Genomic DNA, 12,980 nt, shown 5'->3' with positions numbered 1-12,980 from the left:
CTTTCTGGACCTGTGGCCATCCGATGAGTTTTTAAGCATTTGGCTAAATCTGAGGCACTTCTGTTTCATAGCAGGCACAGCATAGCAGCGTTTATTGCAGGCAAATTTGGCATCGTCCGTATTTTGTGCCTGGCCCCCCCCCAAATCCCGTTCTGCCTTTGTCTTTTTTGTCATCAACTCGCCTGACCTCTTCGCCGTCTCACCCACTTTGAGGCAGGCTTACCAAGGCTTTTCTTTCACTTATCCCGCCCCCTTCTTCATTTGCTTCCCTCATCTTTTGACTTTCCGAGCTCATGAGGCTTTCAGGCAAGTTTGTCTGCATAGTCATTTTTTGTTTGTTTGTTCTGTTTTGACGCGCGTGGGTGCGCTTCTTTCCTCGCCTTTGTCCTGCGGGCTGTAGAAAATGGTCTAAACTGCAGGGTGGAAGTGTCGACAATCCTCAGATGCACCTTCCGCCTTCCACTGAGTTTAGGTACAATGCCACACCGTAGCTACTAACACACACACACACACACACACGCGCGCGTGCGGGATTGCCTGTCACAAACTATTTCTCGTTGGACTCTTTTTTAGAAGAAGAAAAAAAATCCAGCAAGACTGACAATGCGGCTGTTGTAAATGTAGCTCTCCTTCTGTGTTTGTTAGCTCGGATGAGACCGAATTACATTGCAAGCCGGCGTGGGAAAAAACGAGCTGTGACTTTAACGAGTCAAGCAGGTGATCGCGCCTTATTGGGGAGGGCTTCTAAATTTGGCCTGTAAATGGAGCTTGAGATGCTGTGTGAGAAGACTAATGGATCTCGCAATGCCTTATATGTTTGCTTCAAGGTGTACTGAGTTTTTTTTTTTTTTTAAAGCAATGTCTGCTTTGGAAGAAAAGTGAAATAGGAATCTTCTTTAATATTCCATATTAGAGAGGCGTTGAAAATTGGTATTTTGTTTCAAAATTGTATTTCTTCATGGGATGGCAAGGGTGGGGGATCAGGTTTTACTACCACCGCAGCTAAGTGGTTCTTAACCTGGGTTCGATCGGGAGTCAGTCTCGGGGGTTCGGCGGAGGAAGACACCCTTTATTCTTCATTGTTGTAATTCCTTCAAAGTAACTATGTCGAGCAAAAAAAAGAAAGTGGTCAGACGAATATGTGTATTATGAATTGGAGTGGATGGTGTTACGCAGGGTTCAATTCCGGGACCTGTGCTGTTTTCATTGTATCTGCTGCCCCCTGGGTTCCATCTTAAGAAAACAGCCCATGGTTGTTTCAAAGTGCTCTGTAAATGTAGAGTTCCGTTGAGTAATGGAAGTCAGCGTCCTAACTGCATTATTATTATTATTATTATTTTTATTTTTGCAATGCCAAATTGAGCAATTCTAGTCCAGTAGCTAGCTAGCAATTTGCATAGGAAACTGGTGGCGTTCAAAACCTCCAGCAAGGTTAAGAACCGCAATCGTTGACTCTGAAGGCAATTTATCACAATGCCCATTGTGATTTCCGGCTTTGTGCTCCTCAAGGACTACGAAGCGGGCCTGGCTATCTGTGAAGTGGACCTGACAGCCGCCAACATTCGAGACGTCGACCGAAGGGTCTTTGAAATCAACACGCCTTTTAAGAACTTCTGGTACGTCCAACTACAATATATATATATTTTTTAATAATTGCCTATATTTTTAGTGCAAACAATGTTATCTCAAATGTTTTTTGGGCGTAGAGACCACAAACACATTTTTTTCCAAAGCCATGACACACACACACTAAGAAATGAAGACAAAAGAATGTTGGATATACATAAATATAAATAATTATTTGGGCCCAACCGATTAATCGGCCAGCCAATTACTGCCCTTGAAACATGAATAAGCTAATTTTTTTATATTTTTTTGGGGGGCTCGTCCAGGATTTATTGTATATGTGCACATCGTACCAAAACATATACAAAGAGTATTTTTTTTTTTTTTTAATGAACCCTCCACTTGAAGCTTGGCTGCTATCTGTCGAACCTTTGAGGTGACTCCACGTTCCCTCAGGCCCGGCGATCAATAAGCGCGCAGCTTGTTTGAGCCGTAATGGCCCATTTAGAATACAACCATCACAAAGCACGGCTTGTTTGTTCGTGGACGCCCCCCCCCAAACACACATCTTTTTTTTTTCTTCGCCTTTTGTAGATTGACTTGATTTATGTAAGACCCTCCCTCGTTCTGCCGCACGTCCAATCGATCTGTTTGTGTAGGCCTCCGTAATGGTCTCGTCGTTTGGCTCTTTCGTTAATAACCTGGACTTAATTGCCATTTTGTGCGGAACCCCCCCCTTAAAAAAAGAAAGAAAGTGGAATTAAAATGAACTCGAATTGTTTTGATGAGGTGAATACTGAGAGACTCCGAATGTGTGTGTGCGCGTGGATCGAATCGATTGGTCACCCTAGGAGTCTTGTGCTACCTGCTCAAGGTGGGGATTAGCCAGAAACTCATCTAATCACTTTAGGCTGAGGAGACTCACTTTGGCTTTTCCATTGTTTTGCTGCCGCCGGAGATAGCATGGCAGACTTTTATTAGTTGTGAGAATGACAATTAGGAAGCGCGGGGGGGACGCGTTTCGGGACAAAGACATTCAAGTTTGGCGCAAAGAAAACTTATCGCTAAGTGCTCGGACTCCAATAAATCTGGAGATAAACGCTTTAGCTCAAGGGCATATCACAGAGGGTTGACAATATTTGTAGCTTGGCTATAAGCAATGGCGATGATTCCCAAGTGAAAACTCCTGACATTGGAGGTATTTGGATTATCCCCCTGTGGAGGACATGCGGGACATTTTCAATTCCCAAATACCTTCGAGTCCAGTGCACTGATTTATCTTTAAATTGTAGAGTGTTAACTGTTGCCATCAGAGGTGGCAAATCCAAGTCCAGAAAGTAAAAACTAGGGGTGTGCCCAAAAAAATCGATTCTCATTTAGTACGATTCAGAATCGATTTTAAATATCCCAAAATCAATTTTATTTCAATTATTTTATACTGTCTTGCCTTTGTCTGTGTGTGCCTTTATTTGAAGCGCTGTTTATGTTGTACCCGGTTTGGCCACTTAGGGGCAGTGTGGTTCCACGCGGTCTGACACACTGTTAAGTTGTAGCCACATTGGAGAGTAGAAAAGGGAAAAGTCACAATCAAGTTATTCCAATAAAAGTTATTTTTTTCCAGCGTGGAGCCGTTCTTTTAAGTGATGAAAGTGCCGCAAGTAGCGCGCTAATTAGTACTAGCGAGTCAGACTGCAGTAGTTCATTACAATTCCTTGCACATCTATAGATTGAAGCAAAAATCATTCTCAATCAAATCATTTTGAATAAAAAAAAATCGCTCTTAATCGAAAATCGATTCTGAATCGAATCGCAGGCCCAAAAATCCGAATCGAATCAAATCGGGAGACATTCAAAGATTCCCACCCCTAGTAAAAACCCTGCCACAGTTTGCCTTTAGTCCCAGGTGCTAGTTAGCTAGCTCTCTAACTAGCTCCCATGGTGCGCGTTTACCTGCTGGGAAAAGGCTAAAGCCAAACTGTGGCAGATTTTTTACTTTCAGGTGCTACTAGCTAGCTAGCTAGCTCCCATGGTGCTCGTTTACCTGCTAGGGAGCTAGATGGATGGACTGCACCAAAACTATGAATCAAATCTAACAAATAGAGTGCTCAGGATCTCAGCATTAAGTGATATTTTATGATCAACTCCCCCGATCACTATGGGTTTGATGAGTGGATTTTCTCTTATGCTGATGGACAGGGGTTCAATCGCCAAAGCGAGTGCCCCCTTGTAGTAAAAACGGACACGATCTATCTTGGTTCATAACAATTGAAGCGGAGGAGCGTGAATAAGCTAACCGAACCAAGGATACAAAAGATTCGCCCTAGGCCAGATTTTTTCAGAACTTTAAACAGATCTCCCCACTTGACCTGATCGAATGTTTTTTCAGCATCTAAATACAAAACAGCTTGTTCTCATCCCAATGGAAATTTGTAGCATGTTTGTGTATTCTATCTGTTAGGGATGAACCCAAACAGATTTTTGTGCACAATGGACCCAACGCATACATTTAGTCTTCTAGCAAGTATTTTAGTAAAAATGTTACAATCAAGATTTAACATAGAAATTGGATGCAGGATTAGAATCATCTCTATCAGGTTTTTGAAGCAGGCATCATAGAAAGTGGCAGGAAGTGCTTTTGCTTTCATAGAGTGTAAGAACATTCTAGAGTGGGGATATTTGTCCAGCGAACTTTTTTTTATAAAATTCTGGGTTAGGGTTAGGTGATCCATCGGATCCGGGGGCTTTCCCAGAAGACAAATGACAGTGTTGAAGTCGCCCCCCCCCCCCCACAACAATTCTGCCACCTGCAATTCCTCATAACTTCTGAGCTGCCGCTCACAGCCTGTGAAGTTTCAGATTTGATGGCTTGCTGTCGGTTGTCGTAATGTAGCACAAGGGCAGCGTGATTGCACTTTTGTTCTCGGCAAATGAGCCCGCAGACGGCAGTCGGTGCCGTGATTGACGCTTTCCGACAATGCGCGTTCAAAGATGGACTGTAATTGTGGTTCAAATGGCAAACATGGCTAACAGCTTAGTCACGGTTAAATGTATAATCAGACCAAAGGCAATTTAATTCTTCTTAACGTGTGCTGTATTATCATTTTCCAACCTCAGTGACGCCTCTTACATTTATTTCAAGGCTGCAATCTTTGTAATATTTTACTTTCAGCCTCGCACGGCCTGTTCTTACCTCTAAGTCTTTACCCCAAAATCTGATTTTTGTTGTAGTACCAATACTGTCCTGTGAGAGGCAGCATGGCCCCACATAGTATCCAAACTGGCCGGAAAATACCCCAAAAGAAGAAACAAACTTACCAAAAAAAAGTTCCCCTTGCTCATTAGGTGGCTGTTATTGTGTGCAGCTTCGTGGCCGAGTCGGAACAAGAAAAGTCGGAATGGATCGAAGCGGTTCGGGAATCCATCGCCGAGACGCTGTGCGACTACGAGGTGGCTGACAAGATCTGGTTCAACGAGGCCAACCGGAGCTGCGCCGACTGTCGCGCCGCCCGGCCGGAGTGGGCGTCGGTCAACCTGGGCGTGGTCATCTGTAAGAAGTGTGAGAGTAAGAGACGGATTTACTACGATTTTCCTAATTGAATGTCTTCTGGCACCTCCCCCTCCCTCCTTATCGCTCTACGCCTGAGAGCCATGACTTTTAATGCGATTCCTCACCTCACCTCTGCAAAGACTGTGTAATTGGTAGCCATCAGATATCCAACATCCCTTCTCAAACACCCTTAAATGATTTCATTTGCTGGAGTGTTTAATATTACATTTGGTCGACACGCTTGGCGAGAGAGGAAGCGCTCCTCGCCCGGCGCTCCCCTTTAAATTAGACGGCGGTCCATCTGGAATACCAATGACTTGCCGCACTTCTAATTAGCACTCTGATGTCACGGACAATAAAGAGAAATGCTGAACAAGAGGAAGAGGGAAGAAGTAATGAGAAAGCTAATGGTAGAAATGATCCCAGGCTGGCTTTTCGTCATCTTCTCGCTGCGAGACGGAATTAATTTTAATAGTCTGATGTGGAGAACTTTTATACCGTCACATTTTCATTAGTTGCCTCGCCTAAAAAGGGCTTTTTAGAGTCGGCAGTGGTCCGTTTTTTTGCGGAGGGAAAACTTTAGCTTACTGGACAATCCCATTACCAATTTATTTTCTGGTTGTTCGTTTGAGTTATATATACAATAAAATACAAAAGCAACAAAAAATTATTACATACTGCTTTTAAATTTGACAAATAAATCAACTCAAAGATTTGAATATTATACTACCGTATGCTTGTCCTGTATGTCTTTCAAAATCCCTGGCACAACAGCCGCATGTCCAATGAACCCATCAAATCCATTTGTAATACTATTAATCTGTAAATCTAATCCATGTTTTTGCCACAAATTTAAACTCCTCATGCACTTCAAACGAACTGTCAACGGTTCAACTGTTTGCGTACTGATAACTAAACTAGGCAGGTAGGTTTGCATTTAAATTTAGTGAACATGTAATCTGCTTCCTGTTTTACCTGAGAGACACCATTTCATTGATCTATTTTAGTCCTGACTTCTTGAGGAACTCACTATTTTTATAAATATTACCATGCTTCCAAAGACGTATTTATAAGTTTTTTAAAATGTATTTTTTATTTTTTTTAATGCTAGAGCATACAGAAGGCTTTGATGCAGCCTCTGAACTGAAGAGAATGGTTGAAGCAATGGTAGTTATTACAAATACGCCAGCAGGTGGCAGCAGAGTATAAGAGATCAACCAGGGCCATGTTGCAACAAAGCTCATTTACCCACAGTTTTAAACAGATTTGTGAATAATGATGAAACTTAGCTATATTCTAATGCTAATTGCTGCAAAACAAAAAACGAATAGAAATATATATTTTTTCCTGATGAAAGAAGAGACTAATCTTTCTTTTGGTAGGTTCCATGTTTTTATAGCAATAGAACACAATATTCTGTGGGCCTTACAAAATCAGTCAAAATCCAGTAAAACAGCCGGGAGCGAAGGGGGTTGCTTCAGTGAAAGTGGCTGTGAGTGAATTAGTTAAACAATGTCTGCCATCTCGTGGTGAATACTGCTATTACAACTTAAAACCTTTCCATTTCTGGAATGACCCTGATACCATATTTAGCACAACAAACAAGGTGGTCATTTTATTTTTGGTAGCTCCAGTTCTCCCTCCGTCACCCCTCCCCTACATGTTTTATTGCTTTTATACAGTGTAACAAAAATTGCACTAATTCGGCATGGCGCGAGCAGGACAATTCCACAGGAGGAAGGAGAGCCTCGCGTGCTGTCACCGGAGTCGCTGGAAAACTTTTTAATTGGGGGTGAAATGTGTGGCAGCTTGGCCTTTTTTGTGGGCGAGCTGCTGTGGTGGGAGTGCCCTTTTTGTGTTCTGTTGTGGTTCACCGGGGAAGGATGAAGACATTTGGCAAGGATGCGAGGATTGCACACCGCCACGCGCGCCGTCTCTGTTAGCTCAACAGCAAGCGCTAATGTCCTGGATTGGAATGAGTTGTGCGGATAAAGAAAGCGCATCTTAAAACGTCGTTGTTATTATATGTATATGTTTATATTAGGGTTGTGCACAAATTGGTGACTCAAATTGAGTAGCGTATTGGCCTTTGTAAAGAAATTATGTATTCGCGATATTCGAGTCTGGCTTACTTTTTTTCCCGAAATACGCTTCAAATAAATATATCTTTTTGGAATAATATGCTGCTGTATTTTAACTCATTCACTGCCATTGACGGATATAAATGTCAAAATTTTATTTTAACTATTTTTATTTAACATTTTTTTCCCACTTTTGTTAACAAGAGTATGAAAACTTAGTAAAAAAATATTGTACATTTAGAACAGATATAACATTTGTGATTTATTAAAATTAAAATTTTAATCACCTGTCCCCCCCTAATTTTTAATAATCTTTTTTTTTTTTTTTTTTCATTCACTGGCATTGACGGTTATAAACGTCAAAAATTCATTTTAAATATTTTTATTTAACATTTTTTTTCTCCACTTTTGTTAACAAGAGTATGAAAACTTAGTAAAAAATATTGTACATTTAGAACAGATATAAAATTTGTGATTAATTAAAATTAAAATTACAATTTTAATCACCTGTCCCCCCCCCTAATTTTTAATAATCTTTTTTTTTTTTTTTTTTTTAATTCATTCACTGCCATTGACGGATATAAACGTCAAAAATTCATTTTAACTATTTTTATTAAACTTTTTTTTCTCCACTTTTGTTAACAAGAGTATGAAAACTTAGTAAAAAATATTGTACTTTTAGAACAGATATAAAATTTGTGATTAATTAAAATTAAAATTACAATTTTAATCACCTGTCCCCCCCCCTAATTTTTAATAATCTTTTTTTTTTCTTTTTTTTTTTTAATTCATTCACTGCCATTGACGGATATAAACGTCAAAAATTCATTTTAACTATTTTTATTAAACTTTTTTTTCTCCACTTTTGTTAACAAGAGTATGAAAACTTAGTAAAAAATATTGTACTTTTAGAACAGATATAAAATTTGTGATTAATTAAAATTAAAATTACAATTTTAATCACCTGTCCCCCCCCCTAATTTTTAATAATCTTTTTTTTTTTTTTTTTTTTTTAATTCATTCACTGCCATTGACGGATATAAACGTCAAAAATTCATTTTAACTATTTTTATTAAACTTTTTTTTCTCCACTTTTGTTAACAAGAGTATGAAAACCTAGCAAAAAAATATTGTACATTTAGAACAGATATAAAATTTGTGATTAATCGTGAGTTAACTAGTGAAGTCATGCGATTAATTATGATTAAAAATTGTAATTGCCTGTCACCCATAATTTTTAATAATCTTTTCTTTTTCTTTTTTTGAATTTATGGCAGTGAATGAGTTAATTTTGGTTTTGATGGTGCTATTTGGAAAGCTAAGTTTGTTTGTTTTTTTACTTAATGTAAAAAGTTGAAGAACCACAAGTTTAAACTATAGGCATTTATAAACATTTCTACAGAGGGGGGTGGGGGGGCGTTAATTATCGCTACTCGCAGCAGGGCTTGGTTACTACTCGTATTGTAATTATCGCAAGTGGCGTATTCAGCATCTGCTCTGCAAGTTGTATTTTTTTGATGCCTCCAATTTGTGTCACGCCAGGCGGCTTGCTCTACTTGAGACAAATTTCCATCTGCAGCGAGCCGCCGTTGCTCGCAGGACAATAATTCACACATGCCGCGCGTTTCCCGTCTCATGTATTATTCACGGTGCTCGCTCTCTCTTCGGCCACTAGCGACCCCAGAAGCCTCACCCGAATAAACAGGCCGACGAGCAAACACAATGAATTACTCATGATTCATTAGCAATTAATGGCGCCTCGTTCTGCCCCTTCATTTCCAATTAAGGAGCGCCGAGGGGACTAAATGTGTCTCTTTCTTCTCCACGCCGGCAGGACAGCACCGCTCGCTCGGCCCGAGCATCTCCAAAGTGAGGAGCTTGAAGCTGGACAGCAGCATTTGGAGCAATGAGCTAGTGGAGGTATGAAGTTGAAGTAAAATCACGCCACGCCTACAATGATTCCGTTTTAAGATCAAGACAGAATACAGTGAAAAATTGTCTTTCTACGAGGACAAAGAAAATGACCATGTTCCACTTTGCTAAATCGCTAATGGAGCTAACCGTTAAAAAAAGGTTAAACACATTTACATACGGTCGTCGAATGAGTGTTCCGATTTCCAGATGAATTTCCAAATCATTGAGTTGCTTATCACTGACATTGAGTGGATTCCTTTTTACTTCCAAAATCATCACTTTTCAGGAGACCCCCAAGACGGCACGTTCGTTCAACCATTAACATGGTCAAAGAGCCATTTTCAACAATTTGGTCAAAAATGTGTAAAATAATAGTAGTGATATGTGAAATTGGCCAAATTGTGAGCACTGTCACATCTGGTACGTTCCTCACCCGCTCAGCTCTTCTTGGAAGTGGGGAACCAGAAGGCCAACAGTTTTTGGGCCGCCCATCTCCCCCCGGAGGAAGAGCTTCGCGCCGGCGCTTCGGACAAGCAGCGCGCCAATTTCACCCGCAGAAAGTACCAGGAGAGGAAGCACTGCCGCGTCTTCGAGGGCCTTCACGACTCAGAGGAGCTCAACAAGGTAAAGTGTTTTCCGAATCGCAACCAGCAGTCAATCAGCGAATCGTATCACAATGCCACTGAACCAAATTGAATCGCTCCACTTACACTTTCCTTACAAAAAAAATAGGCGCATATCGGTGTGTTTTTCCAAATAGCTATGTTCTAAAGAAATGTCGGGAGTAGGTGAGTGACTCACCCACTGGCGAATGGCAACAAGAAAAAAAAAAGACTACCCGTCCGTAACCGGCCTTGACAGATTAGGACCCTACCGCAAGCTCTTGAAAACAGACCCAAAAGATCACAGCGTACGTTAATAAATCACAACCAATGTATGTAAAAGATCAATCTCAGCGTAAGCGTTGCCGGCGAAGCTAATTTCATGGGACGTCTCTTCTTAGCTGCGCGTCATATCTATTTAGCGCTCCACAAAAGCCCACTCCTCGGGGACTCTTGTCGAGTACAAAGACTTACACCAAAGACTTTTATGCATCCACGGGGTCAGCTTGTATGGCAGGTGACTCTTTCGAGTGTCAGTTTAGAATAAAAATAAATGGAAGTGATTTACTGTATGTCTGATTACATTCGCCTGCCTCCTTCATCTGCGGCAGGGGCTCTCAAACTTTTTACATCAGGCATCACCTCAACAAATGCATATTTCTCAAAGTCCTACCGTCATAACCAATATTAAAATACAGTAGCGGAAAAAGTAGTGAGGGGATGAGTAATGTGTGAAAAAAACTTTTCTAAAAAAATGAAATGCTAATCCGTCATACTTAAAAGCTAAATACATTATTTCGCAACAAAAGTCTGTTAGCTTAATGCTAGCATAGAATGCAAAACACATAGACAGGCTAAGGGAAATTAGCATTGAAGTTACGATTATAATATAAACATTGAAAGAATTGCGCACTTTGAGCTTCTTCTTCTCCTTCTACATCTTCATCTATTACGCTTCGTGTGTTCCTGTAGAGCTCAATGCTGCCTTAGTATGTTGTGGCACAATGTGGTACTACACCAAAGGAGTGCAATTTAAATCTGGACCAATTTCCCAGTCTTAAAATGCATTATTACTAGTACAAAAAAAAGTGCAGGCCTATCCTCAGGATTGTTGGAACTCAGAAAAGCCTTTTGTTTCCAAATTTCAGTTTCAGACCTCCTGTTTCTCCCGCTTCCTCTCCTATTCCCACGGTCCCCATTAGAAGCTCATATCCCGGTGACCTCCGCCGAGTCTCGGCAGGCCGCGTGACCTAGACAAGAGTGTCAAAGGACCTCCTTATATCATCACACACGCACGCACGCACACAAATCCCACCAGTGACTGCAGTAATTGCTATGACACAGAAGGTCATTTTGCAGAGATGCTACAGAATAAGACCGCGCAGCGTCAGATGCGCAATCTGACCCTTGAGGTGTGTTGTGACAATTCCTGTGCCGGAACTGCCGTAGTGTCTAAATGACGGCCATTATAATTGCATTGAAAAAAAAAAGTGTTCTTTTTTTTAAACAAAGATTTTTTGAATGAGCCAATAAATGCGCATTTTCCACAAAAAACTGGCTTCACCCTCCAAAAGAAATAAATAATGAGGAAAATGGCTGTAGTTCAATTGTTCAGTAAGTTGACAGCTCTAATTGAAGTATTATATTAACTCATTCACTCCCAGCCATTTTCACATTTTCACTGAAGCAATCCCCTTCGCTCCCGGCTGTTTTACTGGATTTTGACAGATTTCGCAAGGCCCACAGAATATTGTGTTCTATTGCTATAAAAACATGGAACTTAACAAAAGAAAGATTAGAGTCTCTTCTTTCATCAGGAAAAAAAAACAATATTTCCATCTGTTTCCGTTTTGCAGCAATTAGCATTAGAATATAGCTAAGTTTCATCGTTATTCACAAATCTGGCTAGAACTGTGGTTTTCAACATGGCCCTGGTTGATCTCTTATACTCTGCTGCCACCTGCCTACCATTGTTTCAACTGTTTTGTGCAGTTGAGAGGCTGCATAACATAAAAATACGTATAAATACGTCTTTGGGACACTTAAAACATTTAAAATAGAACATATCGATATGTTTTTGGAAGCAAATTAGTTAATAATATTTTATATAAATTTATAGTTAGTTAAGCATAAGCTTAACCAAGCCAATGAAGAAGGGCAATAAAAACCAAAAATAGACCAACATTTTTATGTTGAATAAATTGTTTATTGTTTATTATATTGTTCATGAATACAAATTAATTTATTCCTTGTGTTTGAAAAAAAAAAATCGCTATTACCCTATATTATTTTTCTATAGCATTCTTCAGCTAACTTTTGCAAGTTCTTTGTCATTATTTCAGGTGTTTTATCAATAAGCCCTTTGTACTCCGGCGCCGGTCGATGCCGCTTCCTTACTTGGCGGGCAACTCGGATGAAAGGGAAAAGGTTGCTCGTTGAGATTCCGCGCGTCCGCCGGTGGATCCACTTTGTCGCGGGTCATCGTCCACAATGTCACATCAATGGAGCGGATTGATGGGAAGAGACGTATGCGCCGGGGAACGTTTTCCTCGGTCACAGCGCATTCTGGGCTCGCTTTTATCCCGCCTTTATTCTCGTAGCTGTGACAGATGAACCCTTTTAACAACGCGCTCTCGAACACTTTGTGTTTATAAAAGTTTGTCTCACTGGGAAAAACAATTACATGAGACAAAAGAATGTATTTTTTCTTTTGTTTTAGCCTGTCAGGCACAGTATAGCGTAGTTCAACGTTTGCAGGTGGCAAATGGCAGAAAACTCATTTTTGGAAAGTATTCACAGCGCTTCGCTCTTTCCACACTTCTTTACAGCCTTAATCTAAACTGAAACTGAATTTTAACTCATGAATGCAGCGCTTGGACACATCACCAAACACAAGAAGTCGATCTGTACATTCAGTATTGCCGTTATTCCACCTGTGGTCCCACCTCCCCGCTTTGTGAAATTGTTTCATTATATTTAATGCGGTCCATTTGTCCTGCTCGTCGTCATTATATTCCCCGCTCCTTATTTTCCCCCTAAAAAAGATTAGCGATTTAATGACTCGCGCAGGAAGTATTAAAATGTGATCTTATTTTAACTTCTCTGTTGAGATCAGCGAGCAGAACTTCATCTTAAACTTTTATGTGGTCTTGCGGCGCCGTTTTATGGACCCTTTGTCCTCGGTCAGTCTGGCGCAAAGTCAAGCTTGAAATCTTGCACCCTCAACTGGATATAAAAAGTCTACACACCCTTTTAAAATTCCAGAGTTTT

At 40.5% G+C, this 12,980-nt stretch overlaps 1 protein-coding gene across 4 annotated transcripts in view; it reads left to right on the top strand.

Annotated features, from left to right (window-relative positions):
* Positions 1-12,980, top strand: part of arap2 (ArfGAP with RhoGAP domain, ankyrin repeat and PH domain 2) — a 119,935-nt gene that overhangs the window by 27,095 nt on the left and 79,860 nt on the right. For all 4 annotated transcript variants that reach the window (XM_086059828.1, XM_086059829.1, XM_086059830.1 and 1 more), the window contains exons 10-13: positions 1,510-1,616; positions 4,929-5,128; positions 9,029-9,114; positions 9,550-9,732. In XM_086059828.1, the coding sequence (XP_085915954.1) occupies positions 1,510-1,616; positions 4,929-5,128; positions 9,029-9,114; positions 9,550-9,732 (576 nt within the window). The remainder of the gene's footprint in view (positions 1-1,509; positions 1,617-4,928; positions 5,129-9,028; positions 9,115-9,549; positions 9,733-12,980) is intronic.

The sequence above is a fragment of the Leptonotus elevatus genome, chromosome 17 (assembly GCF_054856555.1).
Source record: "Leptonotus elevatus isolate MCC_2025b chromosome 17, RoL_Lele_1.0, whole genome shotgun sequence".
Taxonomy (NCBI): Eukaryota; Metazoa; Chordata; class Actinopteri; order Syngnathiformes; family Syngnathidae; genus Leptonotus; species Leptonotus elevatus.
Note: the sequence above shows the minus strand (reverse complement) of the source record. Positions and strands in the feature narration are given on the sequence as shown.